The 18,178-nt window shown below is 46.6% G+C and overlaps 1 protein-coding gene across 3 annotated transcripts in view; it reads left to right on the forward strand.

Annotated features, from left to right (window-relative positions):
- NVL (nuclear VCP like) overlaps positions 1 to 18,106 on the forward strand; it is a 32,081-nt gene extending 13,975 nt beyond the window's left edge. For 2 of the 3 annotated variants that reach the window (XM_032964264.2, XM_032964263.2), the window contains exons 13-23: positions 2,441 to 2,747; positions 5,974 to 6,195; positions 7,319 to 7,423; positions 8,478 to 8,540; positions 9,163 to 9,282; positions 10,413 to 10,512; positions 13,323 to 13,429; positions 14,406 to 14,482; positions 14,776 to 14,843; positions 16,649 to 16,734; positions 17,951 to 18,106. In XM_032964264.2, the coding sequence (XP_032820155.1) occupies positions 2,441 to 2,747; positions 5,974 to 6,195; positions 7,319 to 7,423; positions 8,478 to 8,540; positions 9,163 to 9,282; positions 10,413 to 10,512; positions 13,323 to 13,429; positions 14,406 to 14,482; positions 14,776 to 14,843; positions 16,649 to 16,734; positions 17,951 to 17,998 (1,303 nt within the window). In that variant the 3' untranslated portion in view covers positions 17,999 to 18,106. Of the gene's footprint in view, positions 1 to 2,440; positions 2,748 to 5,973; positions 6,196 to 7,318; positions 7,424 to 8,477; positions 8,541 to 9,162; positions 9,283 to 10,412; positions 10,513 to 13,322; positions 13,430 to 14,045; positions 14,213 to 14,405; positions 14,483 to 14,775; positions 14,844 to 16,648; positions 16,735 to 17,950 lie in introns of those variants that run through there. The other variant, XR_012945752.1, reaches the window with a different exon arrangement.
- The last annotated feature ends 72 nt before the right edge of the window (positions 18,107 to 18,178 follow it).

Below are 18,178 nucleotides of genomic sequence, written 5' to 3' on the forward strand. Positions count from 1 at the left end.
AGTGCGTGCGTGTGCATGCGTGTTACACGCGCAGTACGTGTGTGTGTTACACGCTCAGTGCGTGCGTGTGTGTTACACGCGCAGTGCGTGTGTGTGTTACACGCGCAGTGCGTGCGTGTGTGTTACACGCGCAGTGTGTGCGTGCGTGTTACACGCGCAGTGCGTGCGTGTGCGTGCGTGTTACACGCGCAGTGCGTGCGTGTTACATGCGCAGTGAGTGCGTGTGTGTTACCTGCGCAGTGCGTGCGTGTGCGTGTGTGTTACATGCGCAGTGCGTGCGTGTGTGTTACACGCGCAGTGCGTGTGCGTTACACGCGAAGTGCGTGCGTGTGTGTGCGTTACACGCAGTGCGTGCGTGTGCGTGTTACACGCGCAGTGCGTGCGTTTGCGTTACACGCGCAGTGCGTGTGCGTTACACGCGCAGTGCATGCGTGTGCGTGTTACACGCGCAGTGCGTGCGTGTGCGTGTGTGTTACACGCGCAGTGCGTGTGTGTGTGTTACACTCGCAGTGCGTGCGTGTGTGTTACACGCGCAGTGCGTGTGTTACACGCGCAGTGCGTGCGTGTGCGTGCGTGTTACACGCGCAGTGCGTGCGTGTGCGTGCGTGTTACACGCACAGTGCATGCGTGTGCGTGCGTGTTACACGCGCAGTGCGGACGTGTGCGTGTGTGTTACACGCGCAGTGCGTGCGTGTGTGTTACATGTGCAGTGCGTGCGTGTGTGTTACACGCGCAGTGTATGTGCGTTACACGCGCAGTGCATGTGCGTTACATGCGCAGTGCGTGCGTGTGCATGCGTGTTACACGCGCAGTGCGTGCGTGTGCGTGCGTGTTACATGCGCAGTGCGTGCGTGTGCGTGCGTGTTACCAGCGCAGTGTGTGCGTGTGCGTGCGTGTTACCACCGCAGTGTGTGCGTGTGCGTGCGTGTTACACGCGCAGTGCGTGCGTGTGTGTTGCACGCCCAGTGTGTGCGTGTGCGTGTGTGTTACACGCGCAGTGCGTGCGTGTGTGTTACACGCGCAGTGCGTGCGTGTGCATGCGTGTTACACGCGCAGTGCGTGCGTGTGCGTGTGTGTTACACGCGCAGTGGGTGCGTGTGCGTGCGTATTACATGCGCAGTGCGTGCGTGTGTGTTACACGCCCAGTGCGTGCGTGTGCGTGTGTGTTACACGCCCAGTGCGTGCATGTGCGTTACACGCGCAGTGCGTGCGTGTGTGTTACACGCGCAGTGCGTGCGTGTGCATGCGTGTTACACGCGCAGTGCGTGCGTGTGCGTGCGTGTTACACGCGCAGTGGGTGCGTGTGCGTGTGTGTTACACGCGCAGTGCATGTGCGTTACACGCGCAGTGCGTGTGCGTTACACGCGCAGTGCGTGTGCGTTACACGCGCAGTGCGTGCGTGTGCGTTACACGCGCAGTGCGTGCGTGTGCATGTGCGTTACACGCGCAGTGCGTGCGTGTGCGTTACACGTGCAGTGCGTGCGCGTTACACGTGCAGTGCGTGCGTGTGCGTTACATGCGCAGTGCGTGCGTGTGCATGTGCGTTACACGCGCAGTGCGTGCGTGTGCGTTACACGTGCAGTGCGTGCGTGTGCGTGAGTGTTACACGCGCAGTGCGTGCGTGTGCGTGCGTGTGTGCGTGTTGCACGCGTGGTCCATGCGTGCGTGTGGGTGTGTTTTACGCGTGGTGCGTGCGTGCTGCGCGGTGCGTGCGTGCTGCGCGCGCGGTGCGTGCGTGCTGTGCACGCGGTGCATGCGTGTGTGCGTGCTGCACGTGCGATGCATGCGTGTGTGCGTGCTGCACGTGCGGTGCGTGTGTGTGTGCGTGCTGCATGCGCAGTGCGTGTGCGTGTTACACTGTTTCTCTAAGGGGGTAGTGAGTTGGAAACAATGAGATAGATGTGAGCACAAGTGGTTTATGCTTGGTAAATGGACGTGACGGTGGTCAGTAGGAGTTTGTCCGGTATCTCTCTTATTCACATCAAATGGTTTACTTCTCTTTACAGCAGTTTAGTTATTGAATATGGCAGCAATATGGTCAGGAGCTAATTGCCAATATCAAGGTCTGCTAACTATGAGAGGGCTTCATGGGAGAGTTCGTGTAGTTTTGCTATTTCTCCTTTAGCCATGCAACCCATAGTTCGGTTTGTATTTAATTTTACATTTATGAAGGAGATATGTGCATCAGCCTGTTGATGTTCTGATCCGGTTGATGGTCACGCGCGTGTCTTTGAGGAATATTAAAGCCAGGAGGTGTAATCATGTTTAGGCATTGATGTATAGATCCCAAATGCTCCCATTCCACGTGTGCTTGCTTTCCACGTGTGCTTGCTCGGTTTGTTGCATTACAGAAGAATGTTTCAATTGTGTGTCGTTCTATTGGTTCGCGTTTTAGGCTGTAACGTTCCTACCCTTTGCGTTACACCGTGCTGTGTTGCAGCATCCTGCTCGTGCTGTGCCGGGGCTTGCGGCTCAAAGAGGAGTTCAATTTTAAGCGCCTGGCCCGGCTGACCCCGGGGTATGTAGGCGCCGACCTTATGTCACTGTGCCGCGAGGCCGCCGCTTCTGCGGTCAATCGGGCCTTGCATGCTATCGACGGTAACTTGGGAGGATCAATAGATAATGGTGGAGAAGACATGGCTCCCACACAAAACCCTGCCGTTGAGCCTGACCCAGCCAAAGCACAAGGCCTGGAAACCTTACGAAACCAGCTGCCCTTCGCGAAGAGAAGGGCAATAAGTGACGAGGTGAGGTGGTTGGTGGTGCAATTTTATCGTCAATATTTAGTACAATAAGATGCGTGACATCATGACCTCACAGGAACAACCTATCAGATTTACACTCTATATATTAACCAATGTGAATATATTTCTTTATTTTCTCTGAACCAATATTTAATGGTTTATGGATTGTTTATTACAATTACCCATGAATACGCTAGCCTGTATTATGATAGGATTCTTGATTTGAAGCTTTCATGACTGCAGGAATCCATACTGTTTGGTTGTTTCGGTAAAGTCACGTAGGTAGAAATAAAATAAAATAAAACGAATCTCGATGTTTCGATCGCAACACAAGCAATCTTCATCAGGTGGAATAACCACAGCAAGAAAATGCTGAAGTAGGCAAGAGAGCTGCTGTGGCAAGAGGTTATATAGGTAAGAAAGGGGGGAGGCAACAGGGGAGAGAGAGGGGGGTGTGTGGGGTAGGGGAAGGGGGGCTGCGTGAGCGCTAGGGGGAGAGAGGACGTGAGGCTGGGGGGGGGGGAAGTGGGCGGGGTTAGAAGTGGGAAGCTGAGTGTGGGACACAGGGGGGAAAAATACAAATGTAGTAAATGGCAGGTACGATGGAAACAACCACAACCAGTTAAGCTATTACCTGGTTAATAACATCCTTCCAATGATTGTTAAATTTATATCCATCTTCTAGAGGGCTGAATTTTGCTGTCACCCCAAAACACATCCCAGTGGATGATATAATTGCCCAGGTAGATATAGCCCTCAAAGGCTTGGGACACATCCCAGCAGACGTGGCAAGATCTGAAATTGCCACCATCCTTAAAAATGCTAAGAAACCCATTAGTAACATCAGGAAAGACGAGCGCTCTGAACTCACCAAAATGAAAAAAGAGAGGACATAGACATCCTCTCAGCCGACAAGGGCAATGCTACTGTCATCATGGAAAAAAACACATACAACAAAATCCAGGACCTTCTTAATAATGGCAGTTACACCAAAATTAACAAAGATCATACTTAAAGCTTTCGTGACTGCAAGGATTCATCTTTGGTTCTTTCGGTAAAGTCACGTAGAATGAGAATAATATAATATTTTTTTTATTTTATTCTCATTCTACATGACTTTACCGAATATTTTATTATTTTATTCTCATTCTATGTGACTTTACCGAAAGAACCAAAGAAGAAAGATCCTACTAACAGCCTGACAACAAAAAACAACAATATCATTACCAGTTCCACTTCTCGAATCGAACCATTCAAACGGCTCTCCCTAAAACCTTCTGCTGCTAGACCACCCAGATTCTATGGTCTTCCAAAAATCCATAAAGAAGGTACTCTACATCGGCTCATTGTTTCCACTATCAACTCGCCTACCTACAAACTAGCCCGATTTCTGTCTGAGACCTTGCTTCCATTCACGGGCAAGACTACCTCAAGCAGTACTTAACTCAGCTCACTTGGTCTCTCTAATCAAGGGCATCTCACTGTCTCCAGATGATTTGCTTGTCAGCTTTGAAGGTTCCTGTACCTGACACCTTAGAAATAATTGAAGACTTGGTCCAACATGGACTGAATCCTGATGTACCAACTTTGGTTAGGCACTGCCTTAACAACACTTACTTCACCTGGAATGGTACTTTCTACAAACAAAATGAAGGTACCCCCATGGGTTCCCCCTTATCACCAGTGATAGCGAATGTTTTCATGGAGAAATTTGAAACGGATGCCATCCAGACATCCACCCTACGTCCTTCCTTGTGGAAGAGATACGTAGATGACACTTTCGTCATTTGGCCACATGACCTGCCAGCATTTAACCAATTTCTCAACCACATCAATTCTATACGCCCATCCATCAAATTCACCATGGAAGTGGAGAATGATGGTAAGCTACCATTCCTGGATGTTTTTTTGAGAAGAGGCCTGATGGCTCGTTGGGACACTGTCTACAGGAAAGCCACCCACACAGATTACTATCTAAAACCTGATTCCCACCACCATCCGGCCCAGAAGAATTCCCTCATCAAAACACTACACCATAGGCTCCACTGCATCTCCGACCAACACCACTTAGCCAGTGAACTGGAACACGTACACCAAGCCCTCAAGATGAATGGGTACTCGGACCGCATTATTCGCAAAGCTGTTTCTCCAACCATGGAGAAACAATCTCCTGAGAAACCTATGAAAACCATCACTTTACCATACATAGCAGGTGTTACCAAAAATATTTCCAAAATCTTAAACAAACATAAGATCCAGGTCCGATTCAATACAGTACACAAAATCCATGATCTAATCCCATCTGTGAAGGATGTCATTCCTGACATGCAATACCCTGGAGTCTACAAATTGAGTTTTACCTGCGGTAGCAGTTACATTGGGGAAACGAAACGACTTGTCTCGGATCGTGTCTGCGAACACAAGGCAGATCTGAAACACAGCAGAACTAATACCTCTGCAGTAGCTGACCATTGTTATAACGCTGTGGGCTCGTATCATATTGGTTTTTTCCGAGACTAAGGTACTCTGCAAACCTTCGCGCAACTATCAAAGGTTTGTTCATGAAGCCATCCAGATATATAAACATAGACATAACTTCAACCGAGAAGATGGATACAAATTGAACAATCATTGGAAGGATGTTATTAACCAGGTAATGCCTTCACTGGTTGTGGTTGTTTCCATCGTACCTGCCGGTTTACTTGTACATTTTTATTTTTTCCCCCCGTGTCCCACACTCAGCTTCCCACTTCCAGCCCTGCCCACTTCCCCCCAGCCTCACGTCCTCTCTCCCCCTAGCGCTCATACAGCCCTCCTCTCTCTTCCCCGTTGCCCTCCCCCCTTTCTTACCTATATAACCTCTTGCCACGGCAGCTATCTCGCCTATTTCAGCATTTTCTTGCTGTGGTTATTCCACCTGATGAAGATTGCTTGTGTTGCGATCGAAACTTCGTGATTTATTTCATTTCTACCTACGTGACTTTACCGAAAGAACCAAAGAGTATGACAGCATTATTATGTTTACTGAAGCTTAAAATAAGTGTTTGTAATTTTCTAAATGTTTATTAATCATGTGTTTTTAAGCCGCACTTAATTCATGGCTATCGGCTCGATTTAAGTAATTTTACTCTGTTATGAATCATGACATTGGCTGTGAAAACCTTGTGTATTATTATTGCTGACAGCAGCAGTGCCCTGGTGTTTCTCGCTGCGTGACTGCCATCTACAGGCGAGCGAGTTGGAGCGTGCCCTGCGCTGGCTGCGCGACCCCAGCCCCTTGCCCCCGGAGGTCCTGCACTCCCTCTTCCTTGAGACGTGCGACTTCGAGGTGGCGCTCTCCTGCGTGCAGCCATCGGCCAAGCGCGAGGGCTTCGCCACCGTGCCCGACGTGACGTGGGACGACATTGGGGCGCTGGAGGCAATTCGAGAAGAACTAAGCTTGGCCATTCTGGTACTATTACAAACCCGATATCTCAGACTCGGACTTTATTCAGCCAGTGAGGCCCCATTGAGCTAAGCAGCTTTTTTTACAAAGACCGTTGTTAATGGTGGAAGTCACAGCACATTGCAGGCAGAAAATGTGCAAACTAAGAGAGCAAAAACAAAAATTATTTACATTAAACCAATGGCAAATCTTTCTGCAAACAGGATAAACATATCGTGCTTAAATACAAAAACGGTGTAAAAATACCCTGCCACAGATGTATATACAGCCTTAGACATAATAGAGCTCAGCTACAATGGATATCTTACTGTACGTCTTCTAAGTAATGTATCAGCATTTGTTTGTTTACCCATGTGTAGGCGCCCATGTGTGTGGCTGAATGGGCTATAATCTATTGCAGAAGTGCTCTTTGATGTTGTTTACTTTCCATCATCTTCCACCACTGATACGTCACAATGTCGAAACCGTCACAATGTCGAAACCGTAGCCCAACTCAAATAATCCGCTGATCCTCTGGCACAAACATGGTCATGCACTTTGCTGTCCTGTGGAGAATGACATTCCCACTTCTACCTGCTGCTTCCCTTACTCCCATTACACCATAGAGTATATTCCTTGATGCAGGCCCGATCAGGTTCATTGTACCTAGTTTCAAATTATCTCGCAGGTTCCATATTCTTTGGTTCCTTGCAGTCACGAAAACTTCAAATCTAGAATCTCACAGGTTGTGATGTTCTACCATTTCAGCTCAGTGAGTGTAATGTGCTGACTTCTTGAATGATGTAGTGTCCTATCCTGCTTCCTCTCTCGAATTTTCCTCTTGGGTCTACTTTTTTTCCATTTCAGTTGACGTGCTGCGAACCAACCCTGATGCCTCAGCTGTCCAGGGAAGGCCTGCTCCCCACTTATGAAAGCCACCACAGTACCTGAGTGGACTGTGCAAATCTTGTTCATTGGGGTGGCATATGAGCCGGGTAGTGGCAAGTGAGGGGAGACGAATGGGGCATCTCACCACCAACACAATGTTGCATCTCTGCCTGTGCCAGCCATGTGGCTGTGGTGCACATGTCATGTGTTTCTATGGTCGAGTGGAAGGCAATGTACAGGGGGTGTTCCTGCGCATTTCCAGGCACCGATCAGGCACCCGGAGATGTTCCAAGTGCTTGGCTTGACGAGCCCAGCGGGAATCCTACTCGCCGGACCCCCTGGTTGTGGCAAGACAATGCTCGCAAAGGTAACGCCAGATGAAACCAAAATTCATAGTCAGGATCAACCAGGGTCTTGGCAGCCGCTCAGGGGTCATGGTAAAAAATATGGGGAACAAGAGAGGTCAACTGTCCTTTGGGCCTCACTATCAAGTAAATGATCTCCGTGTCGCACACATGTGAGGTTGTGCTCCTCCATCGATGATTCTGAGCAAGTAGGACGATTGCTATTGACTTGCCACAGAGTGGCATTTATGGTATCAGCCCTAGAGGGAAATGAGCTGAGTTTCCCTCAAGCCCCGATTCTAACCCAGCCTCAGGAGAGTGAGATGGAGGCTCTCATTCAGTACAATCAGCTGATCAGTGCATTGAGCACAAGCAGCGCATACTGCTCTTGGCACACAGCCTCCGTCACATAAACACTCTGAGCTGAATGTTTATTGGGTTAGGCCACAATTATCTGACCAAATGTGACAATTTTTTTGGTGACTGCATTGGTAGTGGTGCACAAACACAAATAACAAAGTCCACAGAATCATCGATAACACTGTCCTAAGAGGAAATATATATAGTAGTCCCTCGGTCAACATTTATCATCCATTACACGAAAACTATTGTTAACCAAAATAACTGTTACTCGAATTCACTTCTAAGTTTTAAATTTTTTAAAAATCACCAAGCCTGCAAGAGAGCTGTTTCCACTGCCAAAACAGAAAACATAATGTAAACAAAGCCAATCGAGGTCTAAACGCTCATAAATGGGCATTGCTGATTGGCTGAGGCATGCTGAGCCCACTTACGAGTGATCGGATAGGCAGAAATTGGCACCCGCGTGCATAAATTAAACACTGGTAATCAACATTTTTACGTTAGTCGAAACCATGGGGTCCTATGGGAGGCGATATTTCGGCATGAAGAAGGGGCATTGTCTGAAACGTCAGCCATTCGATACTTTTCCTTTTGTGACACGATTAACAAAAGTAAGATTTTGACCAAATCTGTGTCATGTGCGGCACCCGACGATCCTCACAGGCAGCACTGCACACGTTCCTCTGCAATGTGTGTTGTGCGCATGTGTTTCAGGCCATTGCAAATGAATCGGGGCTCAACTTTATATCCGTTAAAGGTCCAGAATTGCTCAACATGGTGAGTGAGAAGTGTCCTATGTGTGTACAAATGCATATGCGAGGACATACTTAGCGACTTGATGCAAACCTACGTATTAAGCTGACTTTATGCAAATTTGTCGTCGCTTTGGCGAAGGTTTAATGCACGTGTCACAATTATTGAAATTTTCCACAGTTGTGCATTGGTTTCGATGCAGATTCTAACCTGTGGGCATGCGCATGTAAGCATCTGGGTGTGACTTGTGTGTAGTATTGTGAGGCAAGAAGCATTGTGAAGCAAAAAGCAGAAAGAGACGTGTGTTGTCCTGAGTGGTGAGTGAGTGTTGTTGTGACCTGCAGTGTTGTGGTTAAACATAGTGTGGATGAGACGAAACAATCAGTGTCTGGTGGAGGATCCAATGAGTGAAGTGCACGGGAGAACAGTAACCATAGTAGTAGTGATAGAAGAGTGATAAGGGGATGATTGACTGCCAGTGAGTGTGAGTATTGAATGGGTGAGTGCTAGATTATCATTCACCCTTACTGCTCTGTTGAATCATTTTGAGCATGTGCTGTAATCATCAAGATTGTTCCTTACCGCACCAGCTTGTGCATTGTGGCCTTGCTAATGAGCGTGTGCTGCGGGTGTTGCCTGTGAGCAGTACGTGGGGGAGAGCGAGCGTGCCGTGCGCCAGGTGTTCCAGCGAGCTCGCAACTCTGCTCCGTGTGTCATCTTTTTTGATGAAATCGACGCCATCTGCCCGCGACGCTCTGACCACGAGGTGAGCACACCCCTGCACCTTGCGCTCACCTGGTTACCAGGGTTTTTCTAATACAGTCGTATTGCCTTTTACGCCCGTTTACGTAACGCGATTTTGGAATAGTGCGTTAGATTAATTGACACTTATTTTTGTCATGCGCATAATGGTATTGAAATAGCGTGCTCCAGCTAATCATTAGTCAAGCAGAAAAATTCAGTCGCGATGCCTGAGGTTCAGTATGACAACAACAAGCTTGGGCAGCATCAGCATCTCTTCCCGCACCATTTTGAAGATTTTGTCCGCGTGAGCTTTGCCTTGTGCACACATTTGCTTACCAATACATCCGGTAAATGTCCAGCTACATCCAAGGATGCCTCCAAATCTTTTTGTTTCACTTTATTTTTTTCTTTAAATAGGCTGTTACTATTTGTTTATACATGTATGGTAGTATTGTAATATAACATGTACTGTAACCAGTGAAATATGTAGACATAAGAATGAGGTTCGATAACATGCTCTCCCTAACCCCAAACATTTCGTTTATTTCTTTTGGGAAAGTTACGTTTAATTTACGCGATTTTGAGTTTGCGCCGTTTTTCAAGAACACAACCCCCGCATAAAACGAGAGGTAGCTGTATAACAATTATAATATTCATTCTTGATGGAGCGCCCTTTATGCTGGGGCATCTCAATGCTTGACACACGATAAGCAAACTTACATTACGTCTCATCGCAAATATTTTAAAGGGCACGCCCATTGGCAGCTGTCTCTGCGTGACACATAGTGACTCGGCACCTGGCCTACAATGATGGTATCACACTTTTGGACGCCCCAGCGTATAGGTTGGCGCTACGTCACAAATATATTATGAGAAATGATCCCACCATCTCGAGTTCTAATCCCGTTGACAGCAAATATCAGTGAAATATATCTAAACCAGTCCTGGGTCTCCCCTATGTCGACTTAGCCTCAAATGAGTACCTAGTACAGTGTCTAAACATCAGCATTGGGGAGACAAAGTCGGTCAGGCAGTTGTGGTGCTGGCCACCCACCTCCTGGTGTGCTGTGCTGGCCCCCATAGGCGCTCGGTAATAGCATTTGCCTCTACAGTTTGTTGAAGGCTATACGGGGGGGATCTTTGTTGTTCTAGTCAGGAGCGAGCGTCCGAGTGGTGAATCAGCTCCTCACAGAAATGGACGGGCTCGAGGCTCGTAAACAGGTCTTCATCATGGCTGCCACCAACCGCCCTGGTAAGCGTTCCACTCTAGCACCATCGACTGTAAAAACAAACCATCCACAATTCGGTTGTATTATAAAGCACTAGCTTTACTACCCGGCTTCGCCCGGGACTTGGATTCATCACGGTCGGCCGCCTTTGTCTCCCCAGTGGCGATGTTGACACATCACACCACTTACTCGTTTGAGGCTGAGTCGACCTAGGGGAGGCCCAGGACCGGTTCAAATAATCGTCACCAGTGGTGGCCGTGAGCAGGAATGAATCTCGGGTCACTGGGTTCGTAGCGCAGCGCGCGAATCGCTACGCAGTCCCCCCCCCCCACACACACACACAGGATAAAGACAAAATCCCCCGTGTAGCCTGGAGGGGGCAAGTGCTGTTAGCGAGCACCTATGAAGGCCGGCACGGCACACGAGGGGGTGGGTGGCCAGCAGCACGCCCGGCCGCCTTTGTCTCCCCAGTGGCGATGTTGACACACCACAGCAGTTACTCGTTTGAGGCTGAGTCGACCTAGGGGAGGCCTAGGACCGGTTAAAATAATCGTCACCAGTGGTGGCCGTGAGCGGGAATCGAACTCGGGTCGCCGGGTTCGTAGCGCGGCGCGCTAACCGCGACACTACAATGTGTTACGCTTCCACATGCGAGGGTCACGTGACAGATTTGATGTCACAGCTCACTTGCCGTGCAAAAAATATATGCATTTTTGAGCTCCCCCCACCCCCCCCCCCCAAAAAAAGTGTATTTTTATAAATTTTGCATGGTGTACAGTCTGGAAAGTAACCCACATGGCAAATTTCAAGTTTGTTGCATGTCGGGAAGTAGGCTAAACATTTTGAACAGACACACATATTCACAACTTTGCCTTTTATATATACAGTGAGGGAAAAAAGTATTTGATCCCCAGCTGATTTTGTACGTTTGCCCACTGACAAAGAAATGATCAGTCCATAATTTTAATGGTAGGTTTATTTGAACAGTGAGAGACAGAATAACAACAAAAAAATCCAGAAAAACGCATGTCAAAAATGTTATAAATTTATTTGCATTTTAATGAGGGAAATAAGTATTTGACCCCTCTGCAAAATATGACTTAGTACTTGGTGGCAAAACCCTTGTTGGCAGTCACAGAGGTCAGACGTTTCTTGTAGTTGGCCACCAGGTTTGCACACATCTCAGGAGGGATTTTGTCCCACTCCTCTTTGCAGATCTTCTCCAAGTCATTAAGGTTTCGAGGCTGACGTTTGGCAACTCCAACCTTCAGCTCCCTCCACAGATTTTCTATGGGATTAAGGTCTGGAGACTGGCTAGGCCACTCCAGGACCTTAATGTGCTTCTTCTTGAGCCACTCCTTTGTTGCCTTGGCTGTGTGTTTTGGGTCATTGTCATGCTGGAATACCCATCCACGACCCATTTTCAATGCCCTGGCTGAGGGAAGGAGATTCTCAGCCAAGATTTGACGGTACATGGCCCCGTCCATCGTCCCTTTGATGCGGTGAAGTTGTCCTGTCCCCTTAGCAGAAAAACACCCCCAGAGCATAATGTTTCCACCTCCATGTTTGACGGTGGGGATGGTGTTCTTGGGGTCATAGGCAGCATTCCTCCTCCTCCAAACACGGCGAGTTGAGTTGATGCCAAAGAGCTCCATTTTGGTCTCATCTGATCACAACACTTTCACCCAGTTACCCTCTGAATCATTCAGATGTTCATTGGCAAACTTCAGACGGGCATGTATATATGTGCTTTCTTGATCAGGGGGACCTTGCGGGCGCTGCAGGATTTCAGTCCTTCATGGCGTAGTGTGTTACCAATTGTTTTATTGGTGACTATGGTCCCAGCTGCCTTGAGATTATTGACAAGATCCTCCTGTGTAGTTCTGGGCTGATTCCTCACCGTTCTCATGATCATTGCAACTCCCCGAAGTGAGATCTTGCATGGAGCCCTAGGCTGAGGGAGATTGACAGTTTTTTTGTGTTTCTTCCATTTGCGAATAATCGCACCAACTGTTGTCACCTTCTCACCAAGCTGCTTGGCAATGGTCTTGTAGCCCATTCCAGCCTTGTGTAGGTCTGCAATCTTGTCCCTGACATCCTTGGAGAGCTCTTTGGTCTTGGCCATGGTGGAGAGTTTGGAATCTGATTGATTACTTCTGTGGACAGGTGCCTTTTATACAGGTAACAAGCTGAGATTAGGAACACTCCTTTTAAGAGTGTGCTCCTAATCTCATTTCGTTACCTGTATAAAAGACTCCTGGGAGCCAGAAATCTTTCTTATTGAGAGGGGGTCAATTACTTATTTCCCTCATTAAAATGCAAATCAGCGTATAACATTTTTGACATGCATTTTTCTGGATGTTTTTGTTGTTATTCTGTCTCTCACTGTTCAAATACACCTACCATTAAAATTATGGAATGATAATTTCTTTGTCAGTGGGCAAACGTACAAAATCAGCAGGGAATCAAATACTTTTTCCCTCACTGTATGGAGATAATCTACTCATCCTGCTGACTTCTTTGGCAGTTTATGCATGCATTTGTAATAGTATTGCATAATCAAAAATGAATTTGTAATACTATCACATGTATAAACATGTGAATGTAACTGGTATTGTCCAAACATCCAAATGCTGTAAAAAATCACCTGCAAACTGCAAATTGCTCAGTTGGGATGACACAGCAGCAACCTTCTTCTCGAGAAAGTCGGTGGCACTAGGAAGCTTCTCCCGCGTGGCATGTGATGACGAATTTGCAAAATCGGTAACCAGCAGTGGGAGCACGTGACGTCATGACATCATTGAGCCATGTGTGCGTGCGGTTTTGTCTGAAGACATTCTGGACCGCGCGGTGCTGCGGCCTGGCCGTCTGGATAAAACCCTCTACGTGGGGCTGCCCGTCATGGCCGAGCGTGCCGCCATCTTGCGCACGCTCACACGGGTACCCTGCTCATTCTCGCTCGCACTCACTTGCAGCTGTAGTGAGCAGTTCACTCTACTTCACCATGCTGATTAGTGCGGGTTGAAGGGAATTCATTGTCTTGCATCTCGTCAGAGTACCCGACGGGTATGACCGTCTGAACAGTATGGCTGCTCAGGTCTGCATGGCACTAGCATCTTCCCCATGGCGAGGCAGTGTTCCGGTTAAGAAGGGGAAGACTTGAGTGATATTGTCTCCCATTAACCCAAGGGAGGTGGACCAATGGTTCATTTTGCAATCCCAGCCTGCATCGTCTCTGGGGTCTGTAATGCGTCATTGCCCCTCTGTGAGGCTGCCCCCACCCACACGCTGCTATCTGCTAAATGTGTAACTTCATGGCGTCAAACCTGGTAGACCTTGCACACTGGTGGTAATGTACTACTACCACATGTTTTTTTTAGCTTTCATAACGAACAAAAAAATACGATTAATACATTCGTATTTGTGGGTGGGAGGGTGGTGCAGTGGTAACACTTGTGCCTAATAGCAAGAAGGTCCTAGGTTTGATTCCTTACTTGGTCATCTTTGAGTGGTGTTTGCATGTTCTCTCCCCCTGTTCTGCATGGGTTTCCTCCAGGTTCTCTGATTTCCTCCAATAGCTAAATAAATATTCAATATAGTAACTGTATTGACCAAACAGCCCAATGCTGAAAAATGACCTGAAAATTACTCAATTGGAATTACACACAGCAGCAACATCGTCCCCCGAAGGGAGGACCCTCTTAAAAGAGACTTGAACACTCGGTGAGGTTTTCTGGGTCAACACGCATTAATAATAGTTTATGAACAGTAGGACATTATTGACATTATTGACATTCACACCAAAATATGCAAAAAAAAGATAAATAGATCCTGGGTTAAATACACAAGCTGTGTCGTATGGGTCTGCATTCTCGTGAGTGTGCTTTTGTTGGCTGTGCATTTCCACCACGTGCAGGGTGGGACTAAACCTCCTCTGGAAAAGGATGTGGATCTAAACGTCATCGCTGGAGACGGCCGAAGTGATGGATTCTCGTAAGTGCATCACCCTACTGCCACCGATTCTCTTGACCACCAGTAAGCACCTAGCTTGGTTTGTTCATGATTCTCATAGTTAAATGAACGCTTCCACGTTTGACTACTGTTGCCTAATTTTTGTCAAATTAGATGTTGAACAAAATTTGATTGCAAACCTTTACCAGTTTTGGTGTCCGTGTCAGATGTGTTTTTAATATCAATGCAATGTAAATAATGTACTTTATGTGAAAAAAACAAAGATTCATCTGTAACGATGTTGGATAACATTCTGGTCCACTCCTTCCACCCAGGGGCGCCGATTTGCAAGCGTTGACCCGTGAGGCCGCCATTGGGGCTCTGCGGCGCCACCTCATGGCTGGTACGTGGGCGGCTGTGAGATTAATGCTTGGCGGTAGAGCGAAGGGCTCACAATTGGAAGGTTGTGAGTTAAAATCCTGGTTGCGGGTTGAATCGGTCCATCGTCCCCCCTGGGGTTGATAAAATTAGTACCACTTTTTGGGGACGTTAACAATGGTTGGGGTGTGGATAGACTCGCCCCCACCATAGGGATAAGAAATTTCCACCCTATGGCTTACGGCTGTATACAGATGAGCACTGGCTCAATACTCATTTGAGTAGGAAATCGCTTTGATCACTTTGACATGTCCATTTATAAATGTCCCCCGGTGTTAGATCACTTCGTACCATATCATTCTTTTAACGATTCCCAAATTTTGATGCAGTTTTTTGGTAGATTTGGAGATGCGGTAAAGCAGACAAGCGAAAAGGTATCCAGAACCGGTGCCAATAAATGTCTGAGTTCTATGTCTTGATATTGGGATATTTGGAAAACTCCAATAATTTGTGTTTATACATGAGGAAGTTGACAGGAGTACCCGGTGAAAACCCGTTTACAATTAACCCACTTGCTGCACTGCCATACTCTGACAAGCCAGGAGATGGCGACCTCGCACCCCAGCGGGTTTAGGAGTTTCACAAATGTGTGTGATCCACCAACCCTCGTCTCCCATTACGAGGAATGCAGTGGCCACTCCTGTCCACTCTACTGCACCTAAACCTGGAATCCTATATTGGTTGCCACACCTATGGCCAAATAACCCCAGATGCGCCCGATCTTGCCAGATCTCCGACCCTCAAAAAGTTTTGAACCTGGATAGCACTTGGATGGGCCTTGCAGAACACGTTATATGCAGAGGGCAGTGCAGTGAGATACATTGTTGCTCTGTACTTCGATGCCCTTGCGCCTCTGCTCCCTCACCAACCAACAAGGAGCAGCGTGATGAAGTTGTGGTCTCATCACACCCATGACCCGCACCTCGTGAAGAGGCCATCATTCAGTAGTAGAACGACAAAAATGGTTGTGTCCATGGTACCATACAGCTCCTGGTGTTACCGATCTGGAGTGTTAGAAAATCCCAAGTTACACTTAAAAGTCTTATCCGGCGCCGATCCGGCTTACAACATTTTCCAACGGTCCTAGGCCCATCCGGCAAAACTTGCAAAACCGCTCCAAAGGCTTTACCAGTCCAGCGATCGGTAGCATATGCGTGACAGAAAAATTTAGTTATGCTTGATTTGAGTGTCAAATATATACCAGTACATTATACACTACATACAACAAGTTAATGAAAATACTGCACGCATATACATTTTTCATGACTAATAACTAGTATTACAACCATATAATTTACAGTGTGATCCAGTGAAAAGTGCATGTAATTGGCGATTGTCATACATATGGAAACAAGAGCGTACATAGATCCCCGCATGTAGATTCTTCGGGATTGCAGTGGTAAGTACAGTACAGTAAATACAGTAAATTTTAAAAGTATATTTATTTTTGTTTATATGTATGTTTATGCCAATTTCAAATCCTAAACAAATTAAAAACTAAAAAAATATTCAGACAACACCTACAAAAAATGTTATGCAAGAAGGTGTAAAAATAAGCTATTTTAAATAATTATGTGATTATCCACCGTTTTTGACAATGGCTACATGTTCAGTTCTTTTGAACTGGTGGTCTGGATAAGGCTTTTTGTACACAGTGCTGAACACTGCTGTGTGTTGACAAGTGAGAGTTGTTGTATACACAGTGCTGAACACCACTGTGTTCACAAGTGCTGCCTGCCTGATGGAACCTGTGCTCCCTTCTCTGTTCAGGGGTGAAGGCAGACACTGACATCATTGTCAGCAGAAAAGACTTTGACTATGCATTTGAGAAAGTGAAGCCTTCAGTCTCCAAACAGGTAACATCCTGCTCCCTACACATCCTTGTTTGAATTTTACACCGAAAAAAATAATGTTTAAGAAGTAAGCGCATCATGGGAATATACAGCTGATAAGATGGAATAACTGGATGTCATCAAAGAATTTGATTAATTTGACACGTAGGTTTCTGCAGGCAGTGTTACGCTTACTTGGGTTGTGAGGATTGTTTCTTCCATTCACCAGTTAACTGAAAAATAACAAAACTGAATTATGAATCATCATAGAGTGGAACCAAATGTTGAATGTATTTATGTTGAACTTCTTTAGCACCATACGCAACCAGCTGTGCTAATTGGAGGTGCGAAATTAAGATTCAGCATACACTAATTAAATATCGCAGTCGTGAAATGATACCGTATTGAGTTCCAGATCCTTTAGCGTCCTCTCAACACTCGTGTATCCTCCACAGCTCTCAGGAAAGCGAACCATGATAATTATCGTGCAGCTAACCACCTGCGGCAGCTTCGATGTGAAAAACTGCTTTCTACCATTGACCACACAAACTACCTTGCACACAAGTAATTGTGTTTATATGGAGTTACATAAAATTATATTTATTTGATTAAAGTGTCTGGAGTTCTCAACTCACAATTATAATCGTTCAATTTCAAGATAATGGTTGATTCACCAGTTTCCGTGTGGAATTGATCAATTGAATATTACTTTGTTGTAAATCAACAGTGATTGTTCTGTGGAGAGACTGACCCTGGTATAGGAATGTGCAATTTCCACCGCTGGCTCAGGAATATTATCAAAGATGAGTTGGAAAACACCTGGTTCTCACCTGGTTGCCGGGAGTAATGGGCAGGACATAACCCAGACAAAACTAAAGCGCATATGACACAAAACATTTAATTTTGTCTGTGTGACACGTGTATCATTTACCCATCTAAAATAGGGTGAAGACGTGCAATGCGCCCATTTTTGTTGCCGTTTAAAATCATCAGTTTACTTGCTGACTTGTGTCCGGTCACTTGAGAAGCGAGTTCATGCAACTCATGGTAGAGCCGGTGTGCAGAGAGATATCTTATCCAAGCATAGATGTTTCACCCAAAGATAGAGGGTTCGCTGTGCTTGTACTCTTTTGCGTTGAACTCGTAATTTATTTGCATGCACAGCAACATGCGTACCTTCTGTTTACATGTATATTCTGTCCTGGGTAATAGTTTTATGTGATATACTTTCTGTCCACAGGATAGAGAAGTGTACGAGCAACTGAAGAAATCCCTGGTTAATGTGTAACGTGTGCAATGTTTGAAATACATTTTCATCTTTTACACATGCACAGTCATGTACATATTTTATGCGGGTGAAAACTACTTTCGTAATAAAGCTGCTGTTACACACGCACGATGCTGTGTCGAGGCTCTTCACGCAGATACAATGTCTCGGAATGCGACGGCACCTCAACCAAAACATTTA

Source organism: Petromyzon marinus, chromosome 31, assembly GCF_048934315.1.
Source record: "Petromyzon marinus isolate PM22_M1 ecotype Great Lakes invasive population chromosome 31, UKy_Petmar_22M1.pri1.0, whole genome shotgun sequence".
Classification (NCBI taxonomy): domain Eukaryota; kingdom Metazoa; phylum Chordata; class Hyperoartia; order Petromyzontiformes; family Petromyzontidae; genus Petromyzon; species Petromyzon marinus.